The sequence below is a fragment of the Aedes albopictus genome, chromosome 3, assembly GCF_035046485.1.
Source record: "Aedes albopictus strain Foshan chromosome 3, AalbF5, whole genome shotgun sequence".
Classification (NCBI taxonomy): domain Eukaryota; kingdom Metazoa; phylum Arthropoda; class Insecta; order Diptera; family Culicidae; genus Aedes; species Aedes albopictus.
In genome coordinates this window covers 165074247-165093727 of record NC_085138.1, presented here as the reverse complement: position 1 = coordinate 165093727, position 19481 = coordinate 165074247, and the positions used below count along the sequence as shown (strand labels likewise).

At 41.8% G+C, this 19481-nt stretch overlaps 3 protein-coding genes across 3 annotated transcripts in view; all 3 read right to left on the bottom strand.

Moving 5' to 3' along the window:
• The window catches only part of LOC109422641 (signal peptide peptidase-like 3), a 271923-nt gene that overhangs the window by 4156 nt on the left and 248286 nt on the right, over positions 1 to 19481 (bottom strand). Inside the window, exons 2-5 of the mRNA XM_062859978.1 lie at positions 2888 to 3502; positions 2696 to 2818; positions 1913 to 2561; positions 1728 to 1848 (exon numbers count right to left, since the gene is read on the bottom strand). Coding sequence (XP_062715962.1) covers positions 1728 to 1848; positions 1913 to 2561; positions 2696 to 2818; positions 2888 to 3149 — 1155 coding nt within the window. The 5' untranslated portion in view covers positions 3150 to 3502. The remainder of the gene's footprint in view (positions 1 to 1727; positions 1849 to 1912; positions 2562 to 2695; positions 2819 to 2887; positions 3503 to 19481) is intronic.
• Positions 6688 to 12190, bottom strand: LOC109428019 (uncharacterized). Its single transcript, XM_029872413.2, has 2 exons — positions 10447 to 12190; positions 6688 to 10385 (listed from the first exon to the last, which is right to left on the bottom strand). Exons 1-2 carry the CDS (start codon positions 10464 to 10466, stop codon positions 9299 to 9301), a joined length of 1107 nt encoding a protein of 368 aa, XP_029728273.2. The 5' UTR covers positions 10467 to 12190; the 3' UTR covers positions 6688 to 9298.
• On the bottom strand, positions 17362 to 19138 carry LOC109400169 (uncharacterized). The gene has a single exon (XM_062859375.1). It carries the CDS (start codon positions 18586 to 18588, stop codon positions 17362 to 17364), a length of 1227 nt encoding a protein of 408 aa, XP_062715359.1. The 5' UTR covers positions 18589 to 19138.

Below are 19481 nucleotides of genomic sequence, written 5' to 3'. Positions count from 1 at the left end.
ATGCAATACGTGTCACTTCACCTGCCCTGTATTCAAAACATTCAAGGAGAAATCGTCGCTCTAGGACTGTGAAGCGTAGTGTCCCAACTTCTAGCACCTTCCTGCTGCTGGTTTGGATTGCTGAAGAACGCTCCATCGCTTGGCTTGCCTTCCTTGACAACGCCCACCGTTAACTTCAACAACTTCATACCCTCCAATTCCAATCCCAGGATCATCGGTTCATACTGCTTCGGCAGTCCCTTCATCAGCAAGCTTGTTTGCGAAGTACTGTGCACTATGTATCAATCCGACCAGAAAGCTGATGACTTTTACCGAAGACCACTTTATCAAGAAGACTTGCAACACTGCCGAAGATCGGGAGTCACTGTTACCAGCGCCACCACGGATAAAGGTGGAACTTTTTATGATAGTGTGAGTAAATCTTCATACTCGCACCAATACACTCTTACACTTTTATACAAAGGTACCACCTTAACTCAACAGGCGGCAGTGCCGTCGGTGACGCTTGCCGTTAGTATGGGAAAACAACAGAGTTGCATGTCTTCTTGATGAAGTAGTCTTCGCTTTTACGCAAGTTATCCCAAGCTTCTTCTTCGCCAATAGATCTTGGGATCGATGCTTAAGCATATCGTGACCAGGGTTATGGCTAGGGCTCGGACACTCCGTCTCTCAATGCCGGATCATCTTCATCGTCCTTTAGGCGTTCCTTCACTGCACACCACCTATGTTCTTTGATTGGGATTAACTTCGCGAAGGACCACGAGCTGTGCTTTTGCTAATCACGTAGAACTTCTTGCACCGCTATCGATACTGCACTGCCCAGGAACCAAACTCCAATATGGAGTTTTCTTGACCTCCATGCTTGCAGCAAATCCGCTTGCGGCGAGTTGGTCATTGATCATCCATGGATAAATACACTGACCGCGCTCCAGTCTAGCAATTGTTGGGCAGTTTCTCGTTCTGTTTCTTTTCTTGCAAGTGGCCAAAATTCAAAGGCTTCACTGTGCCACTTTCGATACTTAAGATTCTTGTACATAGTACATGTTAGGACGACTTGTCACGGAACAAAAACCACACATCGGTAGCAGCTTCTACTTCAGGCAGCTCCAATACTGCAAATTTATTTAATTGTTATTATATTCATACATATCACTTAATTTAACTTACAATGTAGTGAATGTTCACGGGACAGACGAATCTCCTAACCGGAGTGCAGTTCCTTCCTTCCTGACGAACTAAACGACACTGCCGAGTCGTAAAATCATAGCACCGTCGGCTCTGTCGCCACCACTTTCACGCTTCACACTTGCTTCATTGTTACCAGTTCAACTCATCATCAAGCGTACTAAATCTGTGCGCAACAGTACAAGTTTTCGATTGCTTGGCTATCTCGATTGAAATCTCGGTCTTCACGTTGGTGCTTTGTCCTCCTAAACACCGAGTTCGTCCAATGCAATACCTTTGCCAAAGGAGGTCATTCAGCAAACGCATCTTTGTTCTATAACAACGGATTACTTTAGTCGCTCATCTTCGAGAGCCTTGGTACTGAAATTCATAATCATCAGTCGATGATAGCAATCGATATCAGCACCATGGCTTCTGGTGAATCACTTCATAAACCACGTCTAAATCAAATAAACACTACCCTTTCTAATGGTAGTTTTTCGCTCGGATAATCGAATTCAACAGACTTCAGTACTAACACAATGGTATGTATATGCACTTACCTTCAAATACGCCATCGTCAGCAGAGGTAGCAATGTGAACGGAACTAGATACAGCAAAGCGGGCTGTGCTGCCTTGAATACTTCCGAGCTAACGGTGGCGGTTAATAAACCGAGAAAGTAACTGAAAAAAAAAAGATTAACTTCAGTCAAATTTCGATCAAACAAAACCTCCACCCACCACCTACCCTAATAAGGAACAATGGAAATAAGTAAGCTTCGAACCGACTCCCCTCGGAGGCGGAACGCCGGCTTCCGCCGTCTGCGTACACTGGGACTTCTTGTACGCATCGTAACGGAGCACGAAGCACAGCAGCAGCCCCGGCATAACGATATCGCCCAGGCCGAGCATCGAGAAGTGACCGCTGTTGTGAATGCTGGGAAAAACCAGCTTCCCCGGTAGATTCAGCTTCGGAGGTTCCTTCACGATGCCGCCGAGGTTCAGCTTGCGGGCGACTATTCCCACGGGATTGTCTGCCGGTCGGGTGGCCACCTTCACCATGACGTTGGTGCTGAAGATGTACGACGAGAAGAACACCCAGAACACGTCGTAGATGAGCAGGCCGGTGAGTAACAGGGTGGACACCTTCAGACTTGGTAAGCGTACGAATGCTATAAATGCAACACACAGTCCCATCCCCATGGCGTCCATCAGCAGCCAGTGGCCGGTCAGGACCCAAATGCAAACGATCGAGACGGCCAACGAAAAGCTGAACAGCTCGGCGGCCGTGAAACGACCACACACGCCGAACGATATCCGATTACCGTCCGAGCAGGGCCGAATGATGTACTGACACATGGGGAGCAGGAGGAACGCCAACGCTACGGTGGCAATGACTGAAACGAAAAGAAAAATAAAATGAATTTGAGATGTTCGAGAGGTCAACGTCCCTTATATCTCACGATAGTGAGCCTTATTATAAATCCAACAGTATATCGATTGCATGTAGTGAAATCTACAACAAACTTACTTGCTGTACAGACGGCGAAAAGCATTTGCATGGAATCGAAGAAGAAGAACATCACCAGCAATGATATGGAGGCTCCCAATGGAAGGCAGAGCGCGTGCATCGTGTCCAACGTTGCGAATTTATCTGCAAAACCAAAACAAAAAACATCATTTCCTTCCAAACGACTCCGCCCAACCTCACAAATCCACATACTTTGCTCCTGCTGTACCGGTTCGCCGGTGATCAGGTTGTTCATGCTTTCGCTTTGGCGCTTTTTCTCCTTCTCGCGCTGTTCCTGTTCCATGTTGAGACTCCGGAAGCTACCGTACACGATCAGGAGCATCGAGATGAGACACGTGGACACCCGGGACGAGTCCATGATGGTGTACGAGGACCACTCGCCGCCCTGCTGCTGCTGCTGTTGCTGCTGAAGAAGGTCGTCCTGCTGCAAACCAGCGGCGAATCCTTCCGACATTGCGCGCGCAATCGGAGACCGGTCGGGTTGACCGAAGTCCCACACTTGGTCCCGCTTCGTTTGGCGACCGTTGAGGGACGGGGTGGCAGTCGTTGGTAGCCTCTAAGGCTCACGGATGCACTTGCGGTTTGCCGTGATTATCTTTTGATTTACTGCTGAGCCAGATGGGACTGAACCCTCTAGGAGTACAACCTGAGTGCAGACTGATAAGGTTATGTCACTCTACCAACGCCCGGACCCTCCTATAGCTGATCAAACACCTATCGATAACGGTTTGTTTGGAGAGCTCATGGTTGCAGTGGTGGTGTGGTCGAGAAAGGTGTGTTTTTATCTATAAACTAGATGTCGATGAGCTGAAAATGGAAAGAAAGTAAAGACGAAATATTAGTATATGATGTTAAATTGATAAGATATGGGAAAACCGAGGGGAAAACGATCAATACATAGTATGTTCAAAACATTGGGGGAATGGTTGATAGTATGGAGTTAAGTCTTGCCGTCAGTTATTTTTATTTCCAAAAGGTTCCACCACAGAGGTTCTCTGTGGTTCCACTTATGTATCAGTTAAAATTACCACTTCCATTTGAGCATTTCTTTTTGAACTTTTGAACCAAAATATTCCATTGAATATCCATGTTGGCCACTATAATGTCAATAAGAAGATCTTCATGTCTGTTTAATGCATTTTAATGGCTATTTGGATTACCTTATGATTCATGAATCTCTATAGAGTATACTCACAGACAAACAGACGTAACACTCTGATGATTCCCATAGTACACCAATTTAACGGTCTTTTTCAAAATTTGATAGTTGGCCAACTGCCCAACCGTGGCGCTCGCATAGTTTTTGTTCGAGTTTGACGTTTGCTCACTACCGCCACCTAGTTGGTGGTCGGCCAAACATTGTCCCTTTAGAATTGGGCGAATATGTTTCCGTGACTATGATTTGAATCGAAAAATGTTCGAAGAGTTACGTCTGTTTGGGGAACGTCCATAAATTACGTCACGCCAAATTTGCTGATTTTCAACCCCCCCCCCCTCCCCCCTATGTCACACTTTTTGTATGAAGACTCGAAAAAATTTCTATGGGTCGTCACACTTTGCTGAACCCCCCCTCCCCCCTCAGAGCGTGACGTAATTTATGGACGCTCCCTTGTCTGTGGTATACTGTTTATATGAAGTATTCAAATCTCTGTTTAGGCCACCAAGCATGGGAAAACTCATTCGCTCACCCGAATGCCGGCGATGCAAAATAGCCAAAAGAACGCCAGCAACCTAATACTGAGTGAGAGCACGGCGCACCATGAATGAACGCAACACGAACGGCTCGCCACCGACGACATCGAAGCGAATCAGAAGAGAAACAAATGCGAGTGTGAAATGCATCAGCTAGGATCGGTGTATACGAAAAGGACGTTCGCTCTCTCAACAACCGAGCGGCATTCAGCTGATTGAATCAAAATGCGCTGACTGATTCAATTCCCAGTACTGAATGCTTCCACTGAACGCTGAGTGAACGTTCCAAAACGAATGCTCTCGCACCCGATTCAGTATACAAACATTCGTTCAATATTGGTTCGTTCGTCTTCGGCACACAGACTCAGTAGCGATTCATTCGGCCGTCGTTGCTTGCGTCGCTTGGTGCTCGGCAATTAAAAAGAATGTGCAATGAATGTGGAAACATTCTGCTTGACTGGGGGAGAAGCACACTCGCATCAGATTGTGCGTGGTTGTGAGTGAGGGATGCGCAATAAATGAGTGATTTTTTCCCATCCTTGTAGGCTACCCTTATATCAATTTAATTAATCATTATTTATAACGTTAGTAAATTTAAAATGAACTATCGCGCGAACACACTATAGTATAGTATATTGAGCGCTGTCAGCAAGATGTTCTCTCAAATCAGAGTTTCCCATTGCTCATGTGTACATAAATGTGACAGCGAGCCTCCAACCGAATTGTATCCTAGCTCTTCAAAATCGCAGTGTGCTGCGCTGCTAGGAGCTCGGCTAGGAGGCGCACGAATATCCTGTGGGTGCGAGCTAGGCACATAGCTCCCGGGGAGCTCGTCTCATGCGCTGCGTGAGCTGTTGGTATCTAAGGTGAAAAACAACTTCTTGGTAACGAAGAACCTCAACAACTTTTTTCCGTACACAACTCAAGTGTCTGGTTGGTCTATGCGATACGACTAGGGACTATCAATGCAAAGGTTAAGGTTTCAACTCTCGTTTGTTTAGGAAGTTTTTGTCGAGCTATTTTCTAATTTAATCAGCGCATGAGACGAAGCTCATGAGACACATCTTGAGAAAAATGAGGCGCACAACTTTCCGTTTCAAAATGTACAGTGCTCCTGAGAGCTCGCTTGCAATGTGGCTCCCGTAGCACGTATACATCAACTCTGTCTCAAATTGTATGCCGCCATCTATCTCCGATTGCAAAGGTGCTACGAAATTAGTCTATGTTCGCATTCGCCAGGTGTTGCAGAAATGCCGTGAATACAACGTGCCCACACAACATTTGTTTATCGATTTTAAATCGGCGTAAGATACAATCGATCAAGGCCAGCTATGGCATATTATGCACGAATACGGATCCCGGACGGACGATGGATCGAGTTATGTGCGTAATTCGAGTATCAGGGACACTCTCGAGTACCCTCCAATCTCGCAGAGGGTTACGGCAAGATGATGGTCTTTCATGCTTAACGTACATCCGACTAAAAAGTGAAGCCAGGCGAATCGTATTAGTCATTAATGTATCGAAGACAAAGTACATGATGGCAAAGGGCTCCAGGGAGGAATCACTGCGCCCACCATCCCGAACTTATATCGACGGTGATGAAATCGAGGCGGTTCAAGAATTCGTGTACCGTAAAACGGGGTGTAATTGATCAGCGAAGTAACATTGATCGGCTTGACCGTCCTCATGAAATTTTCAAACAAGCATTTTATATTGAATCAGTTTATCAAATAGTATATCGCTATCTGCTATTTTTTAACTATTAAATGACTAGTAATTTATGAAAATTGAATTTTATAAACATTAAAATTCATCGATTTTTCCATGAATGTGTTTCGTAACGTAATGAGATACATTGTCAAGCATTCATGCATGGCATGAATACTAGATACAATATGAGATTCAAAATCACTGTATTACTTCAATACGATATCCTAGAGTTGGATTTAATAACCGAAACCTCTATGAAAAGGCTACTTTTTAATAAAATATACGATTTTTCAAAAGCAGGCTATCAATTCCTTAACCCTTTGCAGTCAATATGACCCCGACGATCAAACCAAACATTAGAAACGCACTCGAGGCCTTAAGCCATTGCCTACCTTTAGGCGTTATTCACGATTTGAAGGATTTTAATCCTAAAATATCTCAAAAATTTCATAACTTGTAAGAATTTGGACAACATATTCGAAATCAGCGACTCCGAATTTAGCAAGAAAGGGTATTTTCAACACAAACGAACATTGATCACTGACATGATCAATGTTATCCCAAATCAACAAAATCAAAAGTTAGATTAAAAAAACCTATGGTGAACAGAACCCTTCTTACACTTATTAAAATTTTTATTGTATTATTCGTATGTATGATTGTGATTTTTGGTCATTCTAGAAAATATTGTAGATTTGGCATCAAGTTGATTGCTTTCCATAATAGAATCATCGACCATGGGCTCAACTATCAGGAATGCCAGCGAGAATCTCCACTAGAATCTTGCATGGAATGTTTAAACAATAGCTTACATATTCTGGAATATTGTATCTCTTGTTAACTGCCAATCTATTAATACATGGGTAAAAAAATCATCGAGATACACTTTGTCAAATATTCTTTATCAGTTGAATAAATTACATCCAAAATACTTGGGACCCATGGATATGGCACAGAGAAACACACCACACACTCCGCTCGCTTCCCATCGATCACCTTTTTATTTAACAATTGATTCAAATTTTCGGTAATAGGTCGATTGATCACTCTGGATTTATTTCTGGATTTTTAGCCATAAGCAGGTGACAATTCATCAAATATTACAGAAAACATATTCCGAGGTTTTTGCGTGAGCTGGTACCAATCTGGGTTCAGATTGAAGGTTGTAGGTTGAAGTTTTGGTTAGTCGGTAGGATGGGTGTAATGGATAAGGCAGGTACCCAAGTAACCACAAGCATTATATCATAACATTAATTCAATCGTATTATAGTTTAGCTAATGCAAGATAACTTTTATTATACATCTGTCAAGTAATGAAGCGTTTAATCTACATTATGAAAGCATTCAAGCATTACGAGATTTTGACAGTTCTGTAAAGTTCTATAGGGCCGTTGTTTATTGCTTCATCGCATTACCATGTTAAATGCTTTATAGCAATCAATAATGCAAGCACTTATTACTTTATATATGCCTTTCCTAAAGTTTCCATCGTTGTCAACAGAAAAATACCCCTCAGTTCGAAAAAAAAAACTGTAAAACATTTTTAGAAACCGAACCATTCAGAACAAAAAAGAAACAAACCAAAAAATTTCATGGATTGCTGCGTAGCATTTAGATTATCATGCTCAGATGTTGCTATTTGAACATATAGATTATGTATGGTTTTTGTGGTTTCTGGTTGGGGTATGAAAACAATCAGATGTTGAGGGAACAAAAAATATGTGGGGTATTAGTTTCCTTATTTAACGCCCCGATTTCATAAAAGGAAGGATTAAAGCACTGTTTGTATTGTATCTTATTTATTGGTAGAAGTGAGCACGTATGAAAACAAAAAAACAGAATCAACACAGACGAATTTATATTCGAGAGTATGGCATTCAGACCCCAGCACATTTTTTTTAGAGTTGCTGATAACACAACTCAATAAGGCACGAGCTAAGTATACGTTACCTTATGTTGCACATTTTTCCATGTGCAAAATACATGGTATCGTAGCACATAGCGTTAGCGCGTCCGAGTTTCATCGTGGTCCAGTTCCAACAGTCTAGGTTCAATTCCCGAAATACAATAAAAAACATTAAAGTGAGAGTATCGGAACAGGTATGAGAAGATAAAAATAGATAGAAAAATGAAAAACATACTTTTTTCTTTTTTGACATGATGCATTAAGTATGCATTCCATACGATTTGATTGCATTAGCTATATGGTACAAGCATTTTATATGCTTTAGCAATCACCACAGTAAAGCTTGCTTTAAATCAACAATAGTAGCGCCACTTTCAATTTTAAACTTACTTTAATGGTACCTATATGACAAAACAACTTTATATCGCATGTCATATAATACACTATAAAGCGAAATTAATGCTCTATATACAGCGTCATGGTTACTTGGGCAGATACGTGATTCTGAGATAATAAGATTTGTCCAGGAAATGCTTGCGATTCGATGGGATTTGTATAACTTAGTCTTTCTGGATGAAGTATCCTTTGATAACAAGGATATGTTACGCAGGAAGGGGTATGGGGTGGTTGGACAGAAACTTCTCTATCGTGGAGAGTTCTCTAGAAAACCCCGAGTCTCACTTTTGTGTTTCCTTGGAATGGATGGAATCTTAGATAGCTTTTGGACGGAAGGAACATTCAACAGGCTGAAGTTTTTTGATTGCTGCCGTAAATTTGCGATAAACAATAACCTCGTTCAAACATATCCAGGATTTCATTCAGTCTGGATCCTAGATGGAGCACGCATCCATTGCGATCCACATATAATTCGTTACCTAAGGTCCGTTGGTATCATCCCCATATTCCTTCCTGCCTACTGTCCTTTTTTCAACCCGATTGAGATTGTATTCGGGTTAATCAAAAAACATCTTCGGCGACATCACCAAGAAAATGCATCGATTTTGGAAGAGGTCTGTGATGGTCTGAACTACTTTAAAGTATATCCATGTCACAAGCTTTTTGAAAACTGTGGCTACATGTCCGGCGGTACATTTCTTCCAGAAAGGGGCTTGAGTCAGGATCCAAAATATATGGATTTCAATGTTTTTCCCAGATAATTTTTGATTGAAACGAAAGCGTAAATTGGCATTGATAAAAACGTGTTTATATATTTAAAAAATAATGAATCACAAATAAAAGAAAACAATCGGATGTAAAAAAATAAAACAAAATCCTTTCTCTACATATCACTGCTACGCATGATCAACGTCACTGCAATCCATTACTTTTTCAGCCAAAGAGTGGCTCAAGCTGGTTTCTTCTGGACGAGTAGCTGATTCCATCGCACTGAACAGCTCTGATTCCGTACTTCCTCGAATAGTCATGGCTTCCAGTTTCTGATGAACGTCTTGAAAAATTGAAATCCCGAGAGACACTTTGTTTTTCAAATCATCCAGTTCGCGGCACCAGGCAGTATTGGAAGTCTTAGCTACAACCATACCCCGATGAATCGATTGTAAACGAGCTGCTTCCGACACCGCTGCCCATCGGAAGTACTTCGACAGCTCTATCGGAGGAGATTCTGCTTGTTTCAAAGCCTGTTGCTTATGAGCTGGTGAGCAATTAATTGTGTTGGCCCACAGTAGCCAGGAACTGTGATGGCCCTCCAGGTGAGAATGATTAAGCCGTAACTCGTCAGCCAACGCAGAATCATCTCTGGTGGAGTGGGCTCCCGCTCGATCTGGATTTTGTGGGGCCAATAGTTTCTTCGATATCTGTTGATATTGGCCGGCTGTTTCCACGCTGGTTGAAAATGCATACACAAACACTTTGAGGTATTTGTTTCGCCAGTTCCTCAACAGTCGTGGTGTCAGGGCGCTTGTAGAATAAATTTTCCTCTTCACCTCGTCCTGTAGATTCACGAACTCGCCGATATCTTCAATGGATGGTTCTACCTTCTCCGCCCAGCTTGGAACGTCGTTTTCAAAGATCACTTGCCGATCCATCAAATGTTTAGCTTGAATCCAGAGTGATTCAAGTATTTCTTCCACTGAATTACCATTCACCAAAGCCCTGCCTGTCTCTTTCGGGCGCTGCTGACTGCGATACAGCCGACGACAAAATATTCCGTTGAACGAAAACACGAACTCTTCTCCTCCAGATTTGTCCGCGGCATCTTCTGAGGAATCATCCGAAAATCCGTCCTCTCTGGCATCGTCACTCATCGGCTGCAGCTGGTCTGAGATTCCCGCGTCAGCCTCCAAATTATCTCCGATCACCATCAATGGATCTGAGCCATTTCCTTCCTCCTCGTCTAAATATTCCTCGCTTTCGTATTCCCTGCAACATAAATAATCAAATTTTGATGTCATCTTAACTTAATATAAATAAATATACTTACTTCTCTGTTTCCTGGTCCATAATTATGTTTTTCCAGTTGAATTGAAGATGTTGAATTGATTTACTGCTTTCTGGAACGAATTTTTATCAACAATCGAGAAGTTGTGGTGAGCAACCAAAACAAAAACATATGCACGCATAACTTATTTTACTCATTTACGGTTCAAATTAACGTTAGCTAAAAGTTTTATTATTAAAATTATTTTTTGAAAGTGGACTCATCAAAGCAGAAAATTATACACAATAATGAAATTTCAATATAAAAACATTGCTTTGCGACGCTTAGAAACAATGTTTAGAAATGTTTGAAGCAATTGGAAGTATTTTTCTCTTTTTTCATTTTCATGCATATTGAGGATTTTTTTTTAACGTGTTAGTCGCGTGTGAGAAGATTGCTTCCCGACACGCGCCCTGTTTTTGGTTTTCTGTCGGATATACAATAAATATTGTTACATAAAGATCGGATGTAAATGTATAATGTAAAACAGACGTCTTACTCTACTCACTTCTTATCGTTACTCTTTTTAACGGTTAGTTCAAATATTTTGTAGTTCGCAAATCGCTCGGTCACGGCGCTCGCATCGTTTTTGCTCCTGTTTGACGTTTGCTCACTGCCGCCACCTACTGAGTAGTTTGCGTGACACAGCCTGGTTAGTATTGGGCGATTTAGTTTTCGTGACGATGATTTTAATCGAAATTTGTTACAAGTGATACGTCTGTTTGTCTGTGATGTAAAGCTTTTAGCGAACCATTGCATTACAATACACTATATTGTAGCTGGTACACTGTATGGTACAGGAATGGTTTTCACCAAATACCCTATGGTTAGTTTTTATCCGGGTAGTTGTCCTTCCTGCTCCGTTTCATCTGTCTCTGTTCTTTCTGTTTCGGAAACCGCCAGCTCGTCTGCAAGTTCGTTGCCTCGTATCCCTACGTGGCTGGGCATCCATTGTATCACCACGTTTTTTCCTTGGCTTTTTAGTTCACCTAGCTGCAGGCACACTTTTCTTACGATATGATTGGTTCGGATCTGGTCCTTGTTCTTCAAACACTCGCATGCACTTCTAGAATCCGTGATGATTACCGATTCCGTGTAACCTCGCTCGTCGATAATGTTGGCTGCTTCTGCTATCGCTCTCAGTTCAGCGTTGGTGATGCTAGTATTTTCGTTGATCTTTTTCTTTCTAGAGGATCCGTCCGACCAGTCTACCGCCGCTATTGCCGTTCCCCTGGAGTTTTTCGATGCGTCGGTGTAAATTTTTTTGCGGTTTCTGTATGTTGAGTTCAGCATTTCAGTCGCCGCTGCCCTCCATAGTTCTGGGCTGATGTTTGTTTTTTTCGCGTCTATTCCAGGTAGGCTTGTTTTCACCGCGATGTCACTCTGCTTGACTCGTTGCGTTACTTCCGTTAAGGCCTTTTCTTGTGTCATCACAAAATGGCTTCCTCAGAATCATCATCCAAATTCAACTTTACACAGTATTGCACTAATACACCTACGTAAGAAAATCGACGCTTACCTTTTCTCTAAAATTCTCCACTTCACGCAAGATATTTGTAAAAGAAATATAGAACACACTATTCCAATTAAACTTCTCTTTCGAACTATCTATGCCACAAAGAAATATTTTCACTCAAACTTGAAAATCATATAAATTTGTCTCAGCCGCACCAAGAGTTCGATGGCAATGTTTACCACCCACGACGACGGCAGCAGCGCGTCGCGACGCACACTGGAGTAACAGGGTCCAATTCATGGCCAAAAAGTTTTAACACGTTTTTATGGTGTATTATGTATTAGCGATAAAATTGTGAATTTAGATATTGATGAAGCATTTTGGATTATAAATAGCCATATTAATCCACTTAAAGGCTGATTTCTTATAACCTCTCCAAGGACAACGTTTATTTTTACCCCCAAAAGTCGCATGAAGCGTCGAACATTTTTATTTGACAACAGAGAACTGAAAAATAATTATATTTCCATGAAAAATATTGTTTGGAAACAAGGGCCACCTCGTTTCAAAGAAATTCTCTTAGAAGTGTGAGAGAAATTCAATTCTTTCATAAGTGTAGATAACGAGTTTATGTCTTCAGCAAAGTTGTAAGGAGTGTCATAATTGGGAAACTTGTTGAACAATTGTTCTATCTTCACAATTTTTGGGAATATGGGCCGTTATTTTTGAACGGTCCCTTAAACTCAGTTTAAATGTTGTACCTTTTTCTAGATATTTTGGGAATCACATTTTCATTTTGGGGTAATTTTTATAGTGCCCTGGAAAACACATCAAAACTCAAAAATTAATCATGGATTGAAATTTTAGGAATTTGAACATGATGATAGAAGCCGTGTGGAATATATCAGTTTGAATTTTTCTATTAAAACATGGCATTTTAACACAACTTTATACATAAAAGTTAGTTCGTGGAGTACTGAGTGAAAAACTCAATGAGTTTAGCTATCAAAAACAATATTTATCTTAAAATATTTTCTTAACGGTGCATCAACATATGATTACATGCTACAAATGTAATCAACATTATTTGAGTTGTTTCTGATTTTTTATAACACATTTTGAACACAACAGTTCTAGCTACATTAGATTACTACTGAAATGCATACATTTAGGCGTTTATCGGTGTATGGAGTTTTCTGCCCAAATTTACTAAATTAATTCCATTTGACACATTTTGTTAAGAAATAGAAGATCAGATTTGTATTCTGCTATGATCTATCTACCGAGAATAAGTGGCCGTTAATTGAAAAAGTAGTCGAAACGAAGTTGTTATATCAATATTAAACATAAATTGTAACTAAAAACTAGTCAAAAAGGTGTAAATTTCAAAATGATTTATTTTTTCGTCTGGTACTTTCTGGTACCCGTTCTTTTGCGATTCACAAAGAATATGCCTTATATTTTATTGTAATTTTATTCAGATCGCGGAATGCTGCAGAATCTGAAAACTTTTTGAATGCTGAAAATGTTTCAAAATTGACAAAAAACATGATTTGGAAAACTCTTCTGTAAGAGAGCAAAATAAATGAGACCAGGTGAAGTTTTTTGTATAAATGATACACCCTTATCAGGAGAACTGTGTTACATACTCAGTTATTTTTTCAAATTGTCAGTTTTACGATAATTGAAGTTCTTCCGATGAGTTATGATGCAAATGAAAAAAAAAAACAGTAGAGAAAATCGTCAAATTTCGGCATTTATTCTTAAAAAAATATGCATCCCAAAGTATTTTATTGATTGCCACATGATGAAGCATTACTTCATTTATCTTTAAAAAATATTAGACTCTGGAAAACCCTGAAAAAAATTTTCAACTTATGGCCAGGAATTTGGCCCATTTACGCCTGTGTGCGACGGTGCCTTCTGGCGCACAATCATCGATCATTGAACGCAGTGATGTCGATCTTGCGGGCCAATTCATCAATAAAATCAATCAAAATCATTGAAATGATCAACTCAAATTTATAGATTATGCGTCGTAAAATCGAAAACTATTCTTCGAATGATTATTGTTGTACTTTTAATCACACATGATAGTAATAAAAGCACATAACTTTTATTTGTGAAATCTCCTCCGCACTGTCCGCCAACACTGCTGCTGCTGGCAAACATCAACAGCGGAAGAGCATGCTAAGAGTATTCGATCATTTTTAGCTTATTACACATAAAATCCAATGTTTTTCGTAACATTGAGACGTGTTTGATTGTGATTTAGCAAAACTGAGTACAGCCTGGATTCGCTGGTTGGGTCACGATTGCGCCTCGATTAGCGAATCGTATTCGTTCGTTGGGGCCACTGACATCTGATCAAAATGCTCTAGACACACGCGAGTGACGAGAAATACGTCACGAAACACTCGCATACTTTCACAAACGTTATGTATACAGGAGCTCCGTTGCAACGGCGGTCAGACGTCAAACTCGATTTGACATCTATGTTGACATTGACAGTGCTTTTTAGTTGGGTTTTGCCCCAACCAGTGAACATTCAACAATCGAGACAGCCCATCCATCGGGCCACCAACGATCGAATCGGGACTGTAGTGTACTGCTTGAATTGCTTTTAAAGGATCCATAATCTTGTAATGTTTACATTGGCGGAAGCGAGACAAAGCGGTGCTATTTTTGTTTGTTTGTTTATGGAACAAATGTAAAAAGGCAACACCACTACTGTTGCGCTCGATGATTGTTAGAAATAAGAATCGAAAAAGAAGTGCTGAAATAGGAGTGATACGGGGAGTCACCTTAAGTCGTCTTTATTCGAGAACAACTGCATCGCCAGTTCCTTGTGCTCGCATGCCAGTTCGGTCAGGTACGAGCCATTCCCTCCGTTGTTGTTGATGGCTTCGACTACGAACTTTCGGTTTGGGTTTACTAAATGTTTAGCTTTAAGTGTGTCTTTCAACGCTAGCCATTCCAGCCTGTTCTCCATTGGTAGTTGTCCACTGTCCGCGAGCATTACATTAACCGGCGTGCTTTTCAAGAAGCGCATGGCTATCCTTACAAATGCGTTTTGTACTACCTCTACCTTTTTTCGATTCGATTTCGCTGCGTTTCCATATATTATCGCCCCGTATTCCAGTTTTGAGCGGATTAGGGCGTTACCTATTTTCAACATCGTTTCTGGGTCTGCTGGGCTTCGTCGATTGCTGATCATCTTGAGCATGTTCATGCTCTTGTTGGCCTTGGTGACCACTGCCTCTATGTGCTTCCTGTGTTTGAATCCTCGGTCGATCGTGTATCCTAGGTACTTGTGTGTGTTTACAAGCTCTATCCTATTTCCTTGTATCCTCACGTTCACATTGGAGTCCTGTATTTTGCTAAAATTTATGACCGCGCATTTGTCCGGATTTACAGCTAGGTTCAGTAGTTGTAGCTCGGTGTTCAGTTTCCCTAAGAATCTGTTGGCTTTCCCGACTAGTTCCCATTGTTCGCCTATGACCAATACCGCAAAGTCGTCTGCGAACTGAACGAGAATCACTCCTTCTTCTTGTATGCTATGCAGATCCACCGTGTAAACATTGAAAAGTAGCGGTGATAGCGGGCAACCCTGTGGCAGCCCGGTGTTGGTGGTGATCGATACTGCTCTCTCTGGTGACTGGATGATTATTCGTCTTTCCCGCAGGTATTCGTACACCCATTCCTGTGCATCCGATGGAACTTTCTTCATCGCCAGTATTTCCATCAGTTTTTGACTGTTTACCGAGTCGAATGCTTTGTTCAGATCCAGGAATATAGCCAATGCTTGCTTCTTGGACTTTTTCGCCTCCCGAATGCTATTTATCACATAGTTGACGCAGCCAATAGCGGAGTGTTCGGCCCTAAAACCGAATGATAGTTCCGGGAATATTTGTTTAGCTTCTAGATACTGATACAGTCGATTTTTGATGATTGTGTTTATCAATTTCAAAAACACGTTCATCAGTACTATTCCTCTTTTTGAGTTGATATTGCTTGGATCTTTGTTGGGCTTTTGGATTAGTACCAGCTTATTCCTCCTCCATCTATCCGGAATGGCTTTGTTTTTCCACACCGTGCTCAGTTGGTTGCAAATCTCGACGAGGATGTCCAGTTTCAGGCCTTTCAGAATTCTGTACGAGATGTCGTCTATTCCTGCCGCCGAATAATCCTTCTTACTTTTCAGAATCTGCAGGAACTCGCCAATTTCGATGTACCCTCCCAACTCTTCTAGATCAGCCTCCTTCCTTCGGATTGGTTCCAATTCGGTTGAGATTTGTTTATAGTTATGATTGATGAACTTTTCTGCGATATCCTTTGGCGGGTGTGCATCTGCTCCTTTCTTGTTTCCTGTTAAATTCGTGTCAATACCTTTTATAATGTTCCATACTTGTTTCGCTGGTGTGTTTTCGTTGATGCTTTCCTTCATTTCTGTGTCGTGCTTTCTTTTCTCTTTCCTAACTATGCGTTTGAAGATTGCCCTTGCTTTCTGTAGTTTTAGTTGGTTTTCGAGACATTTGTTTCTGTTGTGGTTTCTTAGCTGGGTCCTCTTTTTATTGTACGCTTCTTGTATTTCTTTGTTCCACCAGCGCTTAAGGAAGTTGGCTTTTTTGTTGGCAATAGTATAGCTTGCCTTTTGGATGCTTTCTTCAAAAATGTCTTGCATTTCCTCTGGGTTATACAAGAACTGCGGACGTATTTCGTTCAGGAAGCCTATGGCTTTTTTCACGTTGACCTTGGTTCGTTCCCCGTACACTACCGGCATGTCCATCGAGACCGACATTACTATGCACAGATGCGAGCTCCCAAACTCTTCGTCTTCCACGTTCCATTCCATGTTTGCTGCCAGGTCTTGTGAAGCAATGGACAGGTCGATGGCTGTGGCTTGACAGTTGATCCGTGGGATGGTTGTTGGTGTTCCGTCGTTCAGCAACACCAGGTTGCTCTTCAGGAGTTCTTCTGCGATTGCTTGTCCTTTTGGACACGGTTTGCATCCTTGTTCCCAGATAGGATTCCTAGCGTTAAAGTCTCCTGATACGATTATTGGTACATTTAAGCTATCAAAGTAATTGAACATTTCTTTTATCTGCCTTATTTCGTCTCTTACGTATTTATGTTCCGGCGGAACGTATACCGAAAATATTACAAAATTTGTTTTCATGTTTTTGGTCTTCACCGCTATCGCTTCGATTGGGCAAAACTCTGGTAAATCTACTTCCTCAAACTCTACATCTTCCCTGACCAGAAGGGCCACTCCGCCATAACCTTCTTTCCTGCACTTTTTAACCGTTTTGAACCCTTTGATCCTATAATTTTCTTCTGGCTTTATCCAGATCTCTTGGAGACTGGCTATTCTTATATTTTCTCTTTTCAAATAAACTAACATTTCTTCCCTAGTCTCTATTGGTCTCAATGACTGTACATTTGATTGAATTATCCTGAACTTATCCATCGATAACAATTGTGGGCTCTTCTGGTTCCTTGCTGGTGTTCGTCGCATACTCTTCCAGGTCCTCCGTGAACTCATCGATGATTTGGTTTAGTGTTGTACTGATTCTGATCAACATTCCTTCATAGTTGATGTCCGATGCTGCTTGTCCCGCTACGTCCACATAAATGGCTGATTGTAGTTTCATTAGTTTTCGAACTAGATTGAGATTCCTCCAGAACTGTTTAATTTCGCTGATGGTTTTTTCCAGCATTGACGTCTTGTGGGGATTTTCTTCGAATTGTCGTGGGATTTCCTTCACCTTTTCTGCGTAGGACATCGATTTGGGTGCTGTTGTTGGTACACGGATGCTTGCCCTTCCCGATGTTTGTCTTATTGTCCTGTACTGGGTTCCGGATGCATTTCGTTTGGTTGGTGCCTGGTTGATTGCTGGGAATTCATCTGCGTTCGATAGCAGTTCAAACTGGTTTTGATGCTGTTTGTGCCATCTTTCTCTGGCCTCCCTGTAGGTTAATCTTTCCTGCTGCATTGCCCGGTTGATCTGGATCTGCTTCTCCCTCTCCGGGCATTCTTCATCCGTAGGCGCATGCTCTCCTCCGCAGTTTATGCACGTTTTTTGCGTACAGGTGCCCTCTGTGTGATGCTCTCCACATTCGCGACATTTGGCGGAGCGCCAGCATTTCTCCGCTCGGTGACCGAATGCCCAACAGTTTGAACATTGCCTGATTGGGAAAAGATACAGTTCGAGCTGGACGAGCAGGCCGTACAGCTCCACTTTGTCCGGCAATTCTTTCCCTTTGAAAGTGATTTTTACGTTTCCGGTTTCCCGTAGCTTCCCATTTTGCTCCATCTTCCTAACTCTTTCTACTTTGATGATTTCGACATCAGCCACCAGGTTTTCCTTGATTTCCTCCTCCGAGTATGACCTGGGGATGTCCCTCGCGAAGCCTACTGTTTGCTTGAGGATTACCGGCAGGTAGCACTTGAGGTTCTCGTCAGTAAGATTTATCTCCGTCAGCTTCCTTGCGTCCTGAATCGTCTGGAACGAGACCTTGAAGCGGAATTTTCCCACCGCCGAGATGCCCGTGTAGTTCTGTATACCGTGTCTTGTTAGAGCTTTGCCCACACACATGGGGTGTTGCTTAGTTGGTTTTTCCATGTCAGCCGGCTCCAGGAATACTGTTTCGCTTGCCCATTCTTCCACCTTCTCTCGTTGTCCCATGTTGTTTTGTGTGCCTCCATTCTCGCTGATTTGTCCTGTTTGGTTTACCTTCTTGCCGTTTCCTTTTTTTCATTTTCAGGTATTGTTTCCTTGTTTGAATTTGTGATGATTGCTCCATGTTGTTCCGTTGGGTTACATTATGGTTTAATGCTTAATCCTATGTCACTTAACACTATTTTTTTTTCTTCTTTATCTACATCTATTTTCTTTTTCTCTCCGTGTTGTTTTGGATATGTTTCTTTTTCTTCTTGCTTCTTCCTCTGTGTTTTCTTCTTCTCTCACTGTTCTTTTTCTGTCGTTTTCGCTGGCAGCCAAGATGGCGCCGCCGCTTTACGCTTCTTCCACACGAATCACACACAATTTCCCAGGTTCTTCTCCTTTAATCACTTCCCCGTATACTGCTATCTTTTCCACGGTCTTCTATTCACTCTGTCTGGCTGAAATCGCACTTTTCACAGCACAACGCGGGTCAGAACGCTACGATTTATTTTATTTTCGCGGCCCGAGTTCTTCACTCAACGATTGTCGCACTCTTAACTCATTTTTTTCGAGAAAATATTCCGCTGGACCCACCGCTTCCCTGCCATAAACCCAGAGCTGCCACACCACCACCACTAAAGCAGAAAAGTAAACAAAAACCACCCTTGACGCGTAAAACTCACACTATCAGCTTCCACTCAGTGAAACCATTGATTGATGCACCAAACGGTAAGAAGAAGAGTTTTGACATCCAAGCGGTGTGCCGTTTACATCCATCGACCAATCAGCGACGAGGATCTAATCGACGGCACACCGCTTGGATGTCAGAACTTCTTCTTCTTTTCGCTTGGTGCATCAATCAATTCAGTACGCAGAATCCACCTCCTACTCACTGATGATGGTGGAGCTGTTGT

What these genes read in the sequence shown, in the direction of transcription:
- LOC109428019 (XM_029872413.2), bottom strand. Translation starts at nt 10,466, where the DNA reads ATGGACCAGGAAACAGAGAA. An exon ending in ATGGACCAGGAAACAGAGAA is followed by an intron (nt 10,386 to 10,446) that starts GTAAGTATATTT and finishes TTTATGTTGCAG; the next exon opens with GGAATACGAAAGCGAGGAAT.
- LOC109400169 (XM_062859375.1), bottom strand. Translation starts at nt 18,588, where the DNA reads ATGGGACAACGAGAGAAGGTGGAAGAATGGGCAAGCGAAACAGTATTC.